Raw genomic sequence first — 19,859 nt, forward strand, 5'->3', positions numbered from 1 at the left:
TTTCATGGAACCATTAATAAACAAGAACCAGTCAAAACCGAAATTAAAATTCTTATCAAAGCAACTGAAACCAGTCAAGTGTGAATTAACTTGAATCCCTTCTTAGATTTTTCAACATTATGAGAAGCCCACATACTGGAAATAGAAAGAAATGACCTCCAATCAGCCAACTTAGAGATAATGAACCCTGAAACTAGAATACACAAATGAAGCATATTTCAAGCATGGCAGAGCCAAGGAGATGGATTTGAATTTGGAACTAGAGGAAGGACAAATCCTGATGACAAAGTGAATTGGAGAAATGTCCAAACACTGAGAACTCGAAGATATTGGCAATATTCATGATTGTCCTCAATTCAGGATGTCCCTATCCAACCAGATTGTCAAGTCTTCAAGTCCTCAAATATACCCCAAGGACCGAAAACAGAATATTAATTTCTCTTCATTCTTGCACTGAACATTATTCCCATTTTAACTTTGCAAATTTTGTTTGTGTGTGTGTAAAATCAAACTTTGATTTTTTTTCTCTTGGCATCAGTCCATAAATAAATTGAAAGCCACAAATGCCGGAGATCACAGCAGGTCAGACAGCATCCATGGAAAGGAAGCTAATGTTTGGAGCCCAGATGACTCTTAGTCAGAGCTGAAGGCTTGAAACTTTAGCTTGCCTTCTCTCCACGGCTGCTGTCTGACCAGCTGTGACCTCCAGCATTTGTTGTTTTCAGTAGAGATTCCAGCATCTGCAGCAATTTGTTTCTATAATTAAATTCCTCTGATTTTCACTCAAGAAAACCTTGTATTTTGCTTCTTATTGTTTGTGGCAAACAGATCAACTACATAAGTGCTACATTACATTTTTGATGCAGCCAAGCAAAGAGGTTGGAAATGGGAGCTGATTCAACCTTCCTTTGCGGTTGTAGCAACTACCTCATATAACTTTGCTACCCTATGCCAAATACAAATAGATTCTGTGTGTGGGAGAAAGTTGAGTTTTTGCAAGATAAAAACTAAAATTATTTTGATCCTTTTTCTTGCTGCATTAATGTAGAACATTGCTGGTACACACACGCACCAACCAACCCCACCACCTCTTGGCAGAACACTAACTCCCCCTCCCACTCCCCCAAAGGACACGCAGGTCCTGGGCCTGCTCCATCACCAAACCCTTACCACCCGTCACCTGGAGGAAGAACACCTCATCTTCCACGGTGGGATCAAGGTGGATTTCACCAGTTTCCTCAGTTCCCCTCCCCCCATTTTATCCCAGGTCCAACCCTCCAACTCGGCACCACCCTCTTGACCTGTCCATCTTCCTTCCTACCTATCCACTCAACCCTCCTCTCTGACCTATCACCTTCACCCCACTTTCATCCATCTATCACTTTCCCAGCTACCTTTCCCCCAGCCTCACACCCCTCCCGTTTATCTCTCAGCTCCCCCAGCCCACAAGCCTCATTCCTGATGAAGGGCTTATGCCCGAAATGTCGATTCTCCTGCTTCTTGGATGCTGCCTGACCACCTGTGCTTTTCCAGTGCCACACTCTCAACACTGGGGACAAGATTGCCCACCCATAATCTGGTGAAGGTGATGGTGAGCTGCCTTCTTGAACATCTGCAATGCTGTTACAGTATGGTTAGGGAGTTATAGGAATTTGACCCAGCAACAGGGTGAAAGAATAATAGTTTTGAGTCAGTATGGTGTGTGGCTTGGAAAGGAACTTGCATGTGGTGATATTCTATGCACTAGCTGCCTTTGTCCTTTTTCAGGTGATGGAGATTGTGTCTTTGGAAGGTGCTATCAAATCACGCTTGGTGATTTGCTCTGATGTAGATGTTGTATATGTTACATACTTCTGTCACTACGTGTCAGTAGTGAAGGAAATGAACGCTGAACGTGGTAACTGGAATTCCAATAAGAGAGATACTTTGTCCTGGATTAGGTCAAACTCATTGAATGTTGTTGGAGATGCATCCATTCAGGCAAGTAATGAGTATTCCAGCACACTCTTGCCTTGCATATGATGGAAAGGCAACAGGGAGACAGAAGATGAGTTATTTTTCACAGAATTCCTAAACTCTTATCTGTTCTTTTGGCCAGTTTTTCTATGACTGCTTCAGTTCAATTTCTGGAAAATGGTAACCCCCTAGGATGTCAATAATGAGTGATTCAGCAGAAATATCATTGAATGTCATGGAACAAGGGTTAGATTCTTTCTTGTTAGAGATGTCCATTTGTGCCATACATGTACCAAACAATGTTGCTTGCCGTTTACCAGAACATGGTTAGAGACAAAAAAACTGCATAAGCTGGAAATCAAAGTAGACAGGCAGGAGGCTAGAAGAACACAGCAGGCCAGGCAGCATCAAGAGGTGGAGAAGTCGATGTCTTGGGTCTAGCCCTTCTTCAGGACAGGGTGTGGGTGTAGGGAGAGCTGCAGATAAAGGGGTTGGTGGGGGCAGGGTGCTGAAGTGGGCATAGGTAAAGACAGGTAGAGGGTACAACCTGGTTGGTCAATGAGAGGAATGAATCCAATTGGTGACAGGGAGGAGTGGAAGGGATGGGGAGAGCTGGGAAGGGATTTGGGGGATGGGAAGGGAGGTTATTTGAAATTGGAGAACTCAGTGTTGAGTCCTCCGGGCTGTAGGCTGCCCAGGTGGAAGATGAGATGTTATTCCACCAATTTGCAGTTTGGTTCATTTTGGCAATGGAGGAGGCCAAGGATAGTCGTTTCAGAAAGGGAATGGGAAGGGGAACTTAAAATGGGTGGTGACTGGGAGGTCTGGTCGGCCTTTGCGGGCCGAGCTGAGACGCTGGGCAAACTGTTCCCTAAGTTTACATTCGGTCACCCCGATGTAGAGAAGACCATATTGGGAGCACCTGATGCTTGGAAGTAGCAGATGTAGTGGAGGCAGAGGAGTTGGGAGAATGGGATAGAGGACTTGCAGGATGCAGGGTGCTAAGAAGTGTAGACCAGGTAGTTATGGGAGTACGTTCATCTGGACACTGTCACCTGAAATGGAAATGGCGAGGTCAAGAAAGGGGAGGGAGGTGTCCATGATGGACCAAGTAATTTGAGGGCAGGGTGGATGTTGTGGGCGAAGTCGATGAATTGCTTCAGCTCAGCCTGGGTGCAGGACGCTGCACTGATGCAGTCCTCAATGTAACAGCAGAAGAGTTAGGGCACAGTGCCTGTATAGGTACCTAAGAGGGACTGTTTGATTTAGCTGACAAAGAGGCAGGCAGAGCTGGGGCCCATCTGAGTGCCCATGGCCACTCCCTGGATTTGGAAGAAATGGGAGGAGTTGAAGGAAAGGTGAGAATCAGTTCGGTAAGGCGGAGAAGGGTATTGATGGGGGGTTGGAGAGGAACTGAATGGGTCTGTTAGAGATGAAGAAGTGAACGGCCTGGAGACCACCCTTGTGGGGGATGGACAAGTATAAGGACTGCACATCCATAGTGAAGTTAAAGCGCTGGGGGCTGGGAAATGGAAGTTACTGAAGATATAGAGGGCGTGGTTGGTGTCACGGATGTAGGTAGGAAGTGCCTGAACCAACTCTCCGACACCACGTCCTACCTCCCCCTTGCCCACAACCCCACCATGAACCATCAGACCGAAATCACTCACACTGTCCGTGCCCTCGTTTTCTCTGCTGATCTCCCTCCACTGCCACCAAACAAATAGTTCCCCCGCCCAGCACTGCCCGGTTCTACCTGTTCTCCAAGATCCACAAGCCCAACTACCCCGGCCGACCCATTGTCTCAGCATGCTTCTCCCCCACCAAACTCATCTCGTCGTACCTCAGCACCATCCTCTCCCCCTTGGTTCAGGCACTCTCCACCTTCATCTGCAATACCAACCACACCCTCCATCTCTACAGTAACTTTCAGTTCCCCAACCCCCAGCGCTTTCTCTTCACTATGGATGTGCATCCCCCACAAGGATGGCCTCCAGCCCCTCCGCTTCCCAAAAGACCTATCCAGTACCCCTCCCACAATATCCTCCTCTGCCTCGCCAAACTGGTCCTCACCCTCAACAATGTTTCTTTCAATTCCTCCCATTTCCTCCAAATCCAGGGGCTGGCCATGGGCATCTGGATGGGTTCTAGCTACACTTGCCTTTTTGGCGATTATGTCGAACAGTCCCTCTTCAGCACCTATACGGGCACTGTGTCCCAACTCTTCCGCTGCTACATCGATGACTGCGTCGGCGCAGTGTCCTGAATGAACTGGAGCAGTTCATCGACTTTGCCAACAACATCCACCCCAACTTGGTCCATCTCAGACACCTCCCTCCCCTTTTTTGACCTCTTCACTTCAATCTCTGGTGATGGTCTCCAGATGGACGTTTACTACAAACCCACAGATTCCCATAACTACCTGGACTACACCTCCTCCCACCCAGTACTCTGCAAGAACTCCATCCCGTTCTCCCGATTCCTCCTCATCTGCTCAGATGAGGAGACATTCCACTCCCAAGCATCCCAGATGCCTGACTATTTTGAACAACATGCTTTTCCTCCATCTGTCATCCAGACAGCCCTCCATCGCACCACCTCCCTTCCCCTGCAACCGGAAAAGATGCAAAACCTGCTGATATACCATCTCCCCTTCGCCTCCATCCAGGGCCCCAAACAGTCCTTCCAGGTGAGACAAAGGTTCACCTACCTCTCTTCTAATCTAGTTTACTGCAGCAGATGCTCCTGATGTGGTCTTCTCTACAATGGGAAGATTGAATGTAAACTTAGGGAACAGTTCACGGAGTATCTCAGCCAGGCCAGCGGGGACTGACCAGACATCCCAGTCACTGCCCATATCAATTGTCCCAACCACTCCCATTCCGACATGACCATCCTTGGCCACCTCCATTGCCACAATGAACGAAACTGCAAATTGGAGGAACAAAACCTCATCTTCCGGTTGGAGTCCAACTGGAACTCTATCAACAAACACATCAAGATAGACCCTATCTACCACCCCCTGAGAAAAGGAACTGGAAGTGACTTCACCACAGGAAATAACATCACCACAGGAAATGACATCACCAACCCAAAGAAACCCAAACATATAAATAGAAAGCAGGAATTTTCAGCATTGCTTCGCATGAGGCCCACTGAAGATGTTACCTAGTAAGGTAACAAAACATCTGGAAATGAACCTTTCAGCTCAGTGAGCAAACCTACATCCAAATTCTTAACCTGAGCTACAAATCTTCTCAGAACTCGCTAATATCTGGATGTTGTTCAGGTCTTGCTGAATATGGACATGGGCTGCTTCAGTGACAGAGGTGTTGCAAATGGTGCTCAACATTATCAACTCTCAGTGAACCTCCCAACATCTGACCTCATGATGGATGGAAGGTCATTGAAGAAGCAGCTGAAGACAATTGAGCCTAGCACACTGCATAGAGGAATTGATTGTCCTCCTTAACGTGGAAAAGATTGAGAGCTATAACAGGACATAAACTTCACCTAAATTATATACAATAATATCATAAAGATTAATGCTTATAATCTCCCTTCAAGACTAGTTGCTGTTTAGTTGAGTATAAAACAAATCTGTGCATCAAATTTTAAGATAAATCAAAATTGTGTATTGACATCATTTATTCACATCAGTGGCTCAATTTCAGTCTAGGCTACATGAAATCTAGAAAAGCATATTCAATGAGTACCCATATCAAAATTAATTGTCTTTATTTTAATGAGAGGTTTAGGCATATATCAATCCTATTGTCAACTGGAAGGAATACTTTACATAATCATTAGTCAAAGATAATGCAATGTCAATGACTAATTTATTTTTGCCTGGTTAAACATGGGTTCTGGTTCACCTGGTCTTCCAAGTACCCCAAATCATATTTGCTGATTGAGGAGTCCAGCATGTGTTTTAATTCCAACCTTGTGCTACTGCTAAAGCTGGGTGCTGGGAAATGCTGAATGATCAACTCTCCATCCGTTACTTTCATAGCACCATTTCAATCTCAGCTTTTGAGTACTTGAAGAAACTCAACAAGTGGGTGCCATTTGCAAGCTCAGGATTTACTGGTCATCTCGAGTCACTTTGTGAACGTGGTGGTAGGCCCTTGTCTTAAAGCTGTTTAATAAGAATGGTTTGATAAGCCATATCACATCGCAGTTAGGAGTCAAAAACATTGATGCGGGGCTAGAGTCCCATTTAGGCAGCATCAGGAAAGGATAACAGGCTTCCTTTCTTCAAGAAATACTAGTGAGCCTGCTGAATTTTCACAATAATTTGAGAATTTGATTACTTTTACTGATCGCAGCTTTTTAACTTCCAAATTTGTTCAAATATCATTGAGATTTCCCAAACGGAAACCATGAAAATTGAATTTATTTTCTTTATGTTATCATCCAAGCTTCTGGATTATCAGAGCAGTACATATCCATTGACTATTTTGCATAAGTTAACATAACCAGGTCACACGATACCCTTTTGTAGGGACAAACCACTATGCAATCATGCCAGAGTACAAGATATTTATATGCTAATTCAGGCATTATTTTGCAAAGAGAAGTCCCCTTTGCTCTCTTGTACAGTTCAGTTTTGAGAATTTGAACTTTGGTCTTAGAATTTATGATCAAGTCCAGATAGATTATTCTTCTTATGAGATTGAAAAACGAAAAGTACTATTCATTAGTGCTATGTCTGTCAAAATAGAATTAATTCTTACTAAATAACGAAAAAGAGGTTTATCTCATAGAGTCCCTACAGTGTGGAAACAAGCCCTACGGCCTAACAAGTCCTTAGGAATGCTCTGAAGAGTAACCCACCCAGACCCATTTCCCTATATTTCTCCTTGACTAACACACCTAACACTATGGACAATTTAGCATGGCCAATTCACCTGACCTGCACATCTTTTGGACTGTGGGAAGAAACCGGAGTACCCAGAGGAAACCCAGACATAGGGAGGATATGCAAACTCCACACAAACAGTCGCCCGCGGCTGGAATCGAACCCAGGTCCCTGGCGCTATGAAGCAGCAGTACTAACCACTGAGCCACCATGCCACCTACTTCATGCTTTCTTTTTTAGGACCCTATAACTTAGTGGGTACCAACTTAATGGCTGGCTTCATGTAAGGCCTGGTGGAACCTTTTTTAAAACCAATGACTGGCAGAATAAGTCAGTTATCATCACAACAGGGTTGTGGGTGAGATTGCATAACTGTCTATAAACAAAACTAATAGTGATTACGATATGATAACATTTCTGACGTATACTTTCTGCTTACCATCCTTTTGTGCTAGTGATTTATCAATAAAATCTGCAGCTTCTTCAAAGTAGGCACTGAGATTAAATGCTTCTGTGTCATTGGCCTTAATTCCATGGTAGATGATTCCAGACCCTGTGTAGAACTCGGCATTGGTGTTAACGTGCATGAATGAGTTGCCTTCTGCACTGTTTAGTACATGCGTTATCCCCAAACGCTCTAATCTCATTGGATTTTGTGCAACAAATCTGCAAAACAAAGGATTGAAAACCTTAGTCCTTCAAAAACCAGAAGTATTCATTTATGTGAATAGCTTCACAGTCAAAAAAGATTTGCCATTCCCTCCAGGACAGACCTAGGAACATCAGGAAATGGCAATTGTTTTTCAGACAAGGAAGCCTGGAGAAGACTACTTTTGTTACAATACAAGGCGTATGTGTTTTTTTCTCCACTGTTTGCTTTTCACATTCTGCTTCAGTTGCTATATCTGGAGTGTGAAATCTGAAGTGGTGCAGAATTAATATTAACTTCCAAAACAAAATTGGACTACACCATGAAAAGGAAAGGAAAGGAAATGCATGGTTACGAGGCAAAAACACAGTTTGGGATAGTTCTTTCAAAGAACAGATATAGGAATGATGGGTTGAATGACCTCCTTCTAGATGTACTATATATGTTTCAAACATTACAAAAATTATGAAAGTGCTTTGTCCTAAGCACCAATATATACATATCAGTCTTTACATGTTTCTTTAAAAATCTATGTTTCTGTTACCTACATAAATATTGGAGGTGGGGTTATATTGTTGTTGGATTGGTTAGTCGATAACATAGATATTTTTTGCTTTCCTACTGGCTCGTGAAGATGGACAGACATGCTGCATGCAAGGCCACTGGTTGGGATGAGTCGTGGAGGGGCAGCAGGGTGAAGCACTCATGGTGGTTATGGGCTGTGGCCTGCATGATTACATGGCCTCAATGCAAAATAATTAAGATAGGACTAGAAATTGACATGCTCGCAGTATAAAAATCTCCATTCCCATGTGAGAGTTTTTAATGCAATCTTAAAAATAAGGGCTAATACCCACATCAGGGGTAATGAGTGAACAGGACAGTGTGAGACAAGAGTACAGGGGTGATGGGTGAATGGGATAGTGTAGGGCAGTGAGTACAGAGGTGATGGGTGATTGGGACAGTGTAGGTCAGTGAGTACAGGAGTGATGGGGGAATGGGACAGTGTAGGGCAGTGAGTACAGGGGTAATGGGGGAATGGGATAGTGTAGGGCAGTGAGTACAGGGGTGATGGGTGAATGGGATAGTGTAGGGCAGTGAGTACAGGGGTGATGGGGGAATGGGACAGTGTAGGTGAGTGAGTACAGGGGTAATGGGGAATGGGACTATGTAGGGCAGTGAGTACAGGGGTGATGGGGGAATGGGACAGTGTAGGGCAGTGAGTACAGGAGTGATGGATGAATGGGATAGTGTAGGTCAGTGAGTACAGGAGTGATGGGTGAATGAGATAGTGTAGGTTAGTGAGTACAAGGGTGATGGGGGAATGGGACAGTGTAGGTCAGTGAGCACAGGAATGATGGGGGAATTGGACGGTGTAGGTGAGTGAGTACGGGGTGATCAGGGAATGGGACAGTGTAGGTGAGTGAGTACAGGGGTGATGGGGGAATGGGACAGAGTAGGTCAGTGAGTACAGGGGTGATGGGGGCATGGGACAGTGTAGGTCAGTGAGTACAGGGGTGATGGGGGAATGGGACAGCGTAGGTGAGTGAGTACAGGGGTGATGGGGGAATGGGACAGCGTAGGTCACTGAGTACAGGGGTGATGGGGGAATGGGAAAGTGTAGGGCAGTGAGTACAGGGGTGATGGGTGAATGGGACAGTGTAGGGCAGTGCGTACAGGGGTGATGGGTGACTGGGACAGCGTAGGTGACTGAGTACAGGGGTGATGGGGGAAATGGGACAGAGTAGGTCACTGAGTACAGGGGTGATGGGGGAATGGGAAAGTGTAGGGCAGTGAGTACAGGGGTGATGGGTGAATGGGACAGTGTAGGGCAGTGCGTACAGGGGTGATGGGTGAATGGGACAGTGTAGATCAGTGCGTACAGCGGTAATGGGTGAATGGGATAGTGTAGGGCAGTGAGTACAGGGGTGATGAGTGAACAGGATAGTGTAGGGCAGTAAGTGTAGGGGTAATGGGGGAATGGGACAGTATAGGGTAGTGAGTACGGGGTGATGGGGGAATGGGACAGTGTAGGTCAGTGAGTACAGGGGTAATGGGGGAATGGGACAGTGTAGGTCAGTGAGTACATGGGTGATGGGGGAATGGGACAGAGTAGGTCAGTGCGTACAGGGGTGATGGGGGAATGGGACAGTGTAGGGCAGCAAGTACAGGGGTAATGGGGGAATGGGACGGTGTAGGGCAGTGCGTACAGGGGTAAAGGGGGAATGGGATAGTGTAGGGCAGTGAGTACGGGGTGATGGGTGAATGGGACAGTGTAGGTGACTGAGTACAGGGGTAATGGGGGAAATAGGACAGAGTAGGTCACTGAGTACAGGGGTGATGGGGGAATGGGAAAGTGTAGGGCAGTGAGTACGGGGTAATGGGGGAATGGGATAGTGTAGGGCAGTGAGTACAGGGGTAATGGGGGAATGGGACTGTGTAGGCCAATGAGTACAGGGGTGATGGGTGAATGGGACAGTGTAGGGCAGTGCGTACAGGGGTGATGGGTGAATGGGACTGTGTAGGTGACTGAGTACAGGGGTAATGGGACTGTGTAGGGCAGTCAGTACAGGGGTGATGGGTGAATGGGACAGTGTAGGGCAGTGCGTACAGGGGTGATGGGTGAATGGGACTGTGTAGGTGACTGAGTACAGGGGTAATGGGGTATGGGACTGTGTAGGGCAGTAAGTACAGGGGTGATGGGTTATATGCAGAAATACTTTTAAACCTGTTGAGAACACAACTGAAGTCAGGAAACTTTGTGCATCCTCGATCACATTCAAAGCTGGCACCCTTCAAAGGATATTTTCAGCGATACTTTGATATTGCGGATTCTCTACATGAAAGGGGTAGGCAAGATCTGTCAAACCATCCCTGCTGGCCAAACATAAGCATTTTGCTGCTCATCTTGCAACAGGAGAGTTAGATTATTTTCACGTCTCAATAAAAAAAAGAGAAGTGATTATGGTCCACTTTCATCATTTTCTTTTTTCCAGGCGGTGACTCAGACTTAGGCATTCACCCAAAGGGCCCTTTTTCATCTGGAAATGTATGTGTGGGCAGATTATACCCACAAGAAAAACAATACTAAAGCTAACGAATGACATGCACAGGTCTGACTCATCTCACATACCTCTAAATGTAGATTCAGTGCATTCATTTCCAAGTATGACAGGCTCTTTATAGTTTTTCTCTCTGGCTATGCAACCATAGGAATTAAAAACATCAGCCAGGAGCAATTTCAAGGCACTGGCAAAGCAGTTAGCTTTTGCTAGATTGTTTCTATCAATTCCCTAACAGATTCTTACAACTAAATTGCTTTATCTTGTCCTATAAGCCAATACTGCTACCTACACGTTGATATTGTAGGTAAAGTTGCCATAGTCCCAGAGGACCACATAGCTGCTCTCCCACTGGAGAGAGATGACTGGTTGTGGTTTCACCTGAGGGTCACCCCACCTCAGAGGAGGGGAGAAGTGAGAGGTCAGACCTTCTTGGTAACTATAGCCAAGAATACCATGGTCTGAAGTATTTTGGACTGAGTGACTGCACCCAGGGTGTGTCTTTATTCATTCATGGGATGTGAGAGTTGACAGCGAGGACTGCATTTAGTATCTATGACTAATTTACCTTGAATTGAGCAACTTGGTTGGTCATTTCAGAGGGCAGTTAAGGGTTAAACATATTACTGTGGTCTGGAGTCAGAGGATCATGGAGTTCCCTTCCCTAAAGTACAGAGGTGAACCAAATGGATATTTACATCATTTGGGAATGGTTTCATGGTTATCATTAGAGCAGTTGCTTTTAAAAATTGAATTTCAAATCTCATCATCTGCCATGTTGGGATTCAAACCATTAGCCTGGGCATATGGATTATTAGGAGAAAGTGTAGATGCTGGAGATCAGAGTCGAGACTGTGGGTGCTGGAAAAACACAGCAGGTCAGGCAGATTCCGAGAAGCAGGAGAATTGATGTTTCTGGCATAAGCCCTTCATAAGCCTCATTCCCGATGAACGGGTTATGCCAGAAACGTCAATTCACCTACTCCTCAGATGCTGCCTGATTTGCTGTGCTTTTCCAGCATCGCTCTCTGGACATATGGATTATTAGTTCAGTGACATTACCACTGTCTCTCATCATGTTTTATCCTGTGCTTTAAGCCGGTACTGCCACCTATATATAAATATATACTGATCTAGATTATCTTGGGCTGTTTGCGTCTGCACATAAAGTGGTGCCTGAGGTTGCTTACTCCTTAATACCATGTAAGACTCTTCAAGTCCTTTATGTGAGTGCTTCCCATACCTTTTTCAACTGCGATCCCGATGTGAAGCTTGAAGATTGTTGTGACCCCTCCCTTGGTGTAATCTGAGAAGGAGGAGGGCAGGGGAGAATAAGCCTACCAGAGTGAGTTGTACAAAGTTAGAAATCATACAACACCAGGTTAAACTCCAACAGGTTTATTTGGAAGCACTAGCTTTCAGAGCACTGCTCCTTCATCAGATGATTATATACTCCAGTCTAACACTGGCGTCTCCAAATCAGAGTGAGTTGGGCATGCAGCAATCATGTGTTCACTTGCATCATTGTGATTTAGATTAGATTAGATTAGATTAGATTAGATTAGATTAGATTACTTACAGTGTGGAAACAGGCCCTTCGGCCCAACAAGTCCACACCGCCCCGCCGAAGCGCAACCCACCCATACCCCTACATTTACCCCTTACCTAACACTACGGGCAACTTAGCATGGCCAATTCACCTGACCTGCACATCTTTGGACTGTGGGAGGAAACCGGAGCACCCAGAGGAAACCCACGCAGACACGGGGAGAACGTGCAAACTCCACACAGTTAGTCGCCTGAGGCGGGAATTGAACCCGGATCTCTGGCGCTGTGAGGCAACAGTGCTAACCACTGTGCCACAAATCTCAATTTATCATATAAAAAGTACCTGCACAACTTGGATTTTTTTAAAAATCACAATGACAATACTGAAAGACAACAAACAATGGGAACTAAAAGACTTATTTAGAAGCTATTTTTGAAGAAATAGAATTATCAGGTATTGGTTGGAATCAGTATGACAGTATAATGGTACCCCTTGGAATAATGTGTAACTTTGCAAATATTACACTGAGAAGAAAATACTCCACTTGATTTGAACCAAAAAGTAGAGAAGCAAGTTCTTTTTTTTTCTTCATTCACAGGAATATGGTCGCCATTAGCCAGGCCAGCAATGTTTACCCTTCCCTAATTGCCCAGAGGGCAGTTAAGAGTCAACCACATTGTTATGGGTCTGGTGTCAAATGTAGGCCAGACCAGTTAAGGATGGCAGTCTCCTTCCCTAATGGACATCATTGAACCTGATGGGCTTTTTCTGACAACTGCCGAAAAGTGTGGCACTGGAAAAGCACAGCAGGTCAGGCAGCATCCAAGGAGCAGAAGAATCGACATTTCGGGCATAAGCTCTTCATCAGGAATGTGTGTGGGGGGGGGGTTGTGGAAAGAGGGCTGAGAGATAAGGTAGCTGGGAAGGCGATAGGTAGATGCAGGTGGGAGGTGGTGGGCAATAGTGATAGGTCGGGGGGGGGTGGAGCGGACAAGTGGGAAGGGAGATGGACAGGTAGGACAGTTCAAGAGGGCAGTGTCGAGTTGGAGGGTTGAATCTGGGATGAGATGGGGGAGGCATCAGACAAAATGAATGCTAGTAACGTGATCGATTTGGAGGTGCCAGTGTTGGGCTGGGGTGGACAAAGTTAAAAATCACACAACACTAGGTTATAGTCCAACAGGTTTATTTGGAAGCACTAATTTTTGAGCACTGGTTCTTCATCAGGTGGATGATGAAGAAGCAGTGCTTCGAAAGCTAGTGTTTCCAAATAAACCTGTTGGACTATAACCTGGTGTTGTATGCTTTTTAACTTTAGCAACATGATTCTAATTGATATCAATAGCATACATATGTCTGTTTGTCCCTCACACAAATTCATCACTCTGTGGAATCAAGCTGCTTCCTCTACTCAGGGAATGACACTGGCTGCACAGCGACCATTAGGCTCCTAACCCATATCTTTATTGAATTCAAATTCCATCTGTTATGGCAGGATTCAAACCCAGGCCTCCAAAATATTACCAGGGTTTCTGCACTAATAATCTAGTAGTAATACCACTGGGCAATCACCTCCCATTTGAGTGGGTAGCTCACTAAAGCTAAGTAACTAACAGTAGAATCTCATTGTGAGGTTTCAAAGGGGATGTTTTTTGAAGGACTTTTCTCCACAAATTGTTTAAAACTTAAGGGGCTAAAATGTTAAGGGTGTTAAACAGCTCCAGTGATGATCTAACTGTTTGCCAAGTTGCCTGACCGGCAGCTGAACTGATGCAATTTCTATAATTAGCTCCTCATATTCCTGACAGATGTAACATTTTGTTTGGGCTGTATTAGTGTTAAAAATAAATGCACAAGTCCCAGCATAGTCCCAAACCTTACACTGTACAGTATTTCAGACACATGCATTGGTTATAATTCAAGGTTGTGACTGAAATAACGTACGGATATGGGTACAAGATGCATATTTTCACAAATTCAGGCTGAAATTGTTGTAATCAAGTTCTAGAATAACTAACTATTGTTGGACGTTCTTGAAAAATTCATTGCAATTCATGCACACGCTCCTGGGATGGCTGTAAATATAAAATGAGTCAAATAGCCTCAGATGCAACCTTCTTGTATAAGGCTTTCAGTCCAGCATGCCTTGACAGAATGACTTTTATTCACGACTTGTCAGTTTTTAAAAGATTTTCCCAAGCCTGGAGTTTGAAACAGTGACTCCATTTTCTTCACTTGATTCGCTTTTTTTCCTCTTTCCTAGAAACATCTAGATTCGGCTTTGCAAAGTGTCATTCCCTGAGTGTGAGGAGGTAGCTTGATGCCTCTGAATGATGAATTTGTGCAAATGGTCAAATGTGCTGTTGAATTAAAGCTGCCTACCTTGAGAAGCAGCTGAATATTATGGTGGGAGACATATGTCTCCCAATTTCCCATCCAGTGTGCTCCTACAACAGGCGGGCAAAGGGGTGGAATGAAAACCAAGTACTTCCCCACAGGGTATCAGGGACAAACAGGCACATGTACACTATTGATATCAATTAAAATCACATTGCTTGCATTCATTTTGTCTGATGTAGTACTTAATGTAAAGAGGCTCCAAAAGAAGGTTAAAGAGAAAATAATACAACTGAAAGAATTGGCAAATATGTTATCTCAAAAAAGATCAGGAAGCAAAGAGCCATTGAATTCATTTCTTGATTAATATGTCCTCACACTCAAAGGACTCCTTTCTCTCTTAATTAATCATGTTTGAAATACATCAATCCCAGAAATCCCATAAATGTGTTTTCCGATTGCTACTCAACAGAACTTTCCATTTGTTGCACAACCTTTAACTACGCACATAGCTGTGTCACTAAACCCCATTAATGCACAATTATATGCAGTTCATACCACAATATGAAAAGAAGTGTACCATAAGTGAACCCAACGTTTACTGACAGAATTCTTTTCATAAAGGTTTTGTTCAACAAATCAGCCCTGGTAGTTACTTCATCACTTGATCAGAAGCAGGAGTACTTTTAAACAAGCCTTGCTATTTAGCTCTTATCCTGTCATTGACTAACAACCCGGCAATATCATAAGGGGAGTAGTTAGCATAGTGGCAATGTCATGGTAATCCAGAACCCCAGATTAGTGGGGATATGGGTTTGAATCTCATTATGGCAGAGGGTGAAATTTAAATTCAATAAAAATCTGGATAAAAGCTAGCCCAATGGTGACCACTGTCCATATCTGTAAAAACTCATCAGGGTCACAAATCTTCTTTACAGACCTGGCCATACTAAATTGGTCTGATGTGTGCAGGCTAGGTGGATTAGCCTCAGTTAGTGCAGGGGTTACAGGGATAGGGGGAGAGATGGGGCTGGGTGGGATGCTGTTTAGAGAATCGGTGCAGACTCGATGGGCCGAATGGTCTCTTTCCGCACTGTAAGGATTCTGTAGTTTTATGATTCTTATAGGGTGTCTAATGTTTGCCTGATAAATAAAAAGAAATTTAAAAACCCATAGGACAAATCCAAAAGCAGCACTAGTGCAGTGAATTGAAGAGTGAATTGATTTTTTAAAAAAGTTGTTTAAAAACAAATCTCAGTAAGACAGAAATACCCTCTTAACTGTCCTCTGGGCAATTAGTGACAGCAATAAATGCTGCCTTAGCCAATGACGCCCACATTCCATACATGAACAACAAAAAACACATAAGGACAACATAACATGGTGAAAGGTAGGCAAAGCCGTATTTTTGCGAGGCTAATAAATCAGCTGTAATTTCTGACATGGATTTCTGGATACTCTATTCTTGGCATGATGGTCACTACCCCATATAACTCAAACTGCCTTGTCCCCAGTGACAAAATGGTTAAACAAATGTGGAAAGAAAATTTGCAGACATCAGTGTTTTTGAGCCTATTTTTACTCTCCAGCAGATGTGATACAGTAAGTCAGCTGTGACTCCTCACAACTGTAATAAAAATGCAATGTGTCCAATATAGTCTGGCCTTCAGTGTGTTGCACTCCTTCATTGTCCAGCTGCTTTACTTTTACAACATCCAAAATTAAATTGCTCACTCTAACAAATATTAGCAACACTACTCATTTGTTCATACCTTCACAAATTATTAATTATGCAGTCTTAGCATTTCTTACAGCAACAATGATTCCAGGGGCAGCACTACTTACAATTAAGGAATTATGAAGTATGAAAGTCATATTTTAATGGACTGCTTCTCTGCCAACAACACTGTTAAAGCACTAAGCTGTGAAATAAGGCTGAATTCAGAGATTTTAGCAAAAAAACATCCCCTTTTACAGTGCTGGCTTAATGTCAGGTGAGAAATCTGTAATTCTCTCTGTATAATGTGGTGTCCCGCAAAAACAATGGGAATCCAGCAATAATATAAAACAGGAAATATCACTTAACTCCGAGTTTGTTTCTGTATTCAATTCAATCATTGCTCAGATCTATTCATTCACCTTTCTTCTGTATTTCTTCATATCCTTACTTAACCAAACTCTATTGATCTCAGTCTTTAAAATTTCAATTGATCCATCATCCATATTCTTTTGGAAGTTAGAATTCCAGATTTCCAGTGTTCTCTATGTAAAATCGTGCTTCCTGATTTCATTCCTATATGACCTTGCTCAGACCTATATTAAGCCCTCTTGATCTAGATTCCTCTTCCAGAGAAAATCATTCTGCCCTATCATTGTGCGTTTACCACACTAATGACTTCAACTCATTTATTCCTCAATCTTCTCATTTCAACAGAAAACAAATGAAGGTAATGCAATCAATTCTCCTAATTTAACCCTTTAAGAACTTGTACCACAGACTTTTAATTTGAAATTCTCCACCATTCTGACTGAATTTTATTGGTTCATATGTATTTTTAAAAATCACACAAATTCCCAGAACATTCTGCTGCAGCAGAAATTAATTTAAATTGATCAAATTTGATTTAAATCTAATTTGAATGAAAACGTGACAAGATAATGGCTATCCGACAGACAGACAGGATTATGCTAAATAATCTAGCTAACAAACATAGACTGTTCAATTCTCCAGAAAATGTAGGTTATTTTTGACACTGTAGCCCTAGAAATAATCTGACACTTTAAGGTAGACAAGATACTTACTTAATCAGTTCATACTTTGAGAAGACTACTACTTAAAACATCTAGAACTGTATTATTGATTTTGTTGATTTAAAAAAAAGGTTTAAAATAATTATTAAAAGCAGCTAGGAACTCTATAATCCAGTGTGTTAGTGCTGTCTTTGGATTTGTGCTATAGGTTATATTTTTGACACACCATTATCAGGCGAGTATTGGACACCCTATTGCCAGGTCCTCACCATTCTGTCCCAAGGTCAACCAAGGATGGTTCTTTCTCTAGCTGTCTTGCCTCTGTGTGGCACTGTATTTTTGTCAGTACTGTCGGTACTAATATGAAACGGAGATCAGTAGTACAGCACATGGAATGCTGTGTGTGCAACACATTATGCCAGTCCTGCAGTGCTTACGGAACAATTTCACCAGTCAATACAAATCTGCATTAACAATGAGTTTTATTAAGGGACAACTTCCAAAGGTGACACAGTAAAATTAATAATCACTTAATGTTTTCTGCCAGTTTTCTCTCCATCTGAAGTTGGCATCTGCAGCCCTCATTACCTCACTAAAGTAGCCACTCTTCCTATGTAAACATATGACGATTTGAGCTTAATCCTATGATTACCTCAGATGTAGATATTTTCTCATCCACCTGTTCAGAGGTGTGGTTACACTCCTCTGGAGCAGTTGGGACGTGTACATTTGGACATTTTCTAAAAAGGTCACGACAATGGGTTTCATCTTTGGCATACCCGGAGTCCAATCATAACACAGCTCAGACTGGCCAGGAATGAACCTGGGACCTAAAACTTAATATTTCATCACTCACTTAAATAAGGGCTTGATAACTTTGGTGATATACTAACCTGTGCTTAATTGTACATTAAAAAAAAATCTAATTTCAGATCCATTCCAATGTGGCAATAGGACTTTTGCATTATTAGGCCCCTGGTTGGACTGTGAAGCCATCTCCCAACCTCACAGAAAACTCCAGCTCTTGACTACTGCTTCTGTGTAGCAACAGGGCAAGGCGTGGGCACAACCCCTCTGTACAATATGCCCAGGTGAACAAATTCCTAGGTGAACAAACATCTAAAACCATGAACAGAAATTTAAATATCCAGTTAAAAGGGTCATTTGTACCTTTAAAAAACTGTTGACTTTGAAAAAAATGCATTGCCACATTTGTGTGTGAATCAATTGTTGGGATTCTTCTGAGAACCTATATCTGGCCGGCTATAAATAATGTTTACAACGTGGGAAAATATGTTTAGGTATGATTAGATACACTGTTAAGATCAGTTCAATTGAATTGCTAATAAGGAGACTCAAAGACAGCAGCTGCTGCTTGTAAATGTAACACTTACGCGTTGCCCACATAGATCCTGGAGTAAACTTCATTGCAGTGCTGGGATGGGAGGCTGTAAAAGCCGCTGTCATTTGCTAAGAGCTCGTTGAGTTCCTCCACCATCAAGCGGTGCTCTGACATGTTCCGTGGTTGAGGCTGCACTCAGTAGCAGAGACGGTGGAGCTGCTTCGAGACTGTGTGGACACGGGCGTTTGTAAAGGTTGCTTTCTCCTCGCCGGTGTTAAAGTTCCCGCATCTCCAATGGACACGGAGGGAAGATCTTAAGGGAGAGAGGGGTGGTGGGGAAGAGAATAAGGAAGAAAATCTGAGAGGCGATCAGCTGTTGGCAGCCACTGCAACAACGCCCATCTCCAGCAGGCGGCACTCACACTGACACAGCAATCAGGAATATATCCTTTCCGAAAGTGAAATCTGAAACACTCAGCTGCCACCAGCCAACATTCTCCAGCACACCCCAGTCCCTCAACCCACCTAGTGCTCACTCCCCAAAATGTAAACTTTGCAGTTTAGTCAGTGAGAACACCATGACAGTGTAGGGGAACTATATTCACTAACAAGGGCATCAGGTGTGTTTTTAAGCTCCTGGCTGCCCACAGCATTGTTAAATCTGCCCACTGCTGCCTCTGCCTGTCTCTGCCCCCACACTTGCTATGTTGCTGAAACTCTGGCCCATGCCTTTTGTTTACTTTAAGCTCGCTGCTTTCTTCCAGGAACAACCCCCGTAACGTTGAGTTCATCCAAAAATTTGCTCTGCATATTCTAACTGGTGGCTGACGTCCAATCGGTTTCTGGTCTGCCAATATCTCCTTTTTAAACTTATTTTTATCTCCAAGCCATTTTACAGCCTTGCTCCTCCCTATCACCGTACAATTATCTGAGAGCTCTGTGCTCCCTCACTATCTGCAATATTTATCATTATAGATATGGTGGCTGTGTTTAGGCCTCAGGCACTTAACTTCCCTTCTTAAACCCTTCAAACTCTGTACATTTCCTTAAGATGCTTCTTCAAACCTCTCTGTATATGCTTTAGATCATTTTTCTTAATATCTTCTTATGTGGCTCAATGCCTAACTTGTTTGAAATCACCCCTTTGAAACTCTTGACTCTTTTTTTAATGTCAAAGATGCTAATATAAATGCAAATTGTTGTTGACAGAACTATAGGTATGTTTACAGCACACAGGGAGGCAACTGGGCCCACTTTGCCTCTGCCAGCTTTTCATCACTGCAACCCAAAATTAACTCACGTACCCCATTCTCTCCACATTAACTCATTTGCCTATGCAGTAGCTAATAATG

The 19,859-nt window shown here is 43.4% G+C and overlaps 1 protein-coding gene across 1 annotated transcript in view; it reads right to left on the reverse strand.

The window, feature by feature from the left end:
- dusp3a (dual specificity phosphatase 3a) overlaps window positions 1-18,926 on the reverse strand; it is a 39,129-nt gene extending 20,203 nt beyond the window's left edge. Inside the window, exons 1-2 of the mRNA XM_072561590.1 lie at window positions 18,560-18,926; window positions 7,257-7,483 (exon numbers count right to left, since the gene is read on the reverse strand). Of these exons, the coding sequence (XP_072417691.1) occupies window positions 7,257-7,483; window positions 18,560-18,681 (349 nt within the window). The 5' untranslated portion in view covers window positions 18,682-18,926. The remainder of the gene's footprint in view (window positions 1-7,256; window positions 7,484-18,559) is intronic.
- Between the last annotated feature and the right edge of the window lie 933 nt (window positions 18,927-19,859).

Source organism: Chiloscyllium punctatum, chromosome 42 (genome assembly GCF_047496795.1).
Source record: "Chiloscyllium punctatum isolate Juve2018m chromosome 42, sChiPun1.3, whole genome shotgun sequence".
NCBI classification, from domain to species: domain Eukaryota; kingdom Metazoa; phylum Chordata; class Chondrichthyes; order Orectolobiformes; family Hemiscylliidae; genus Chiloscyllium; species Chiloscyllium punctatum.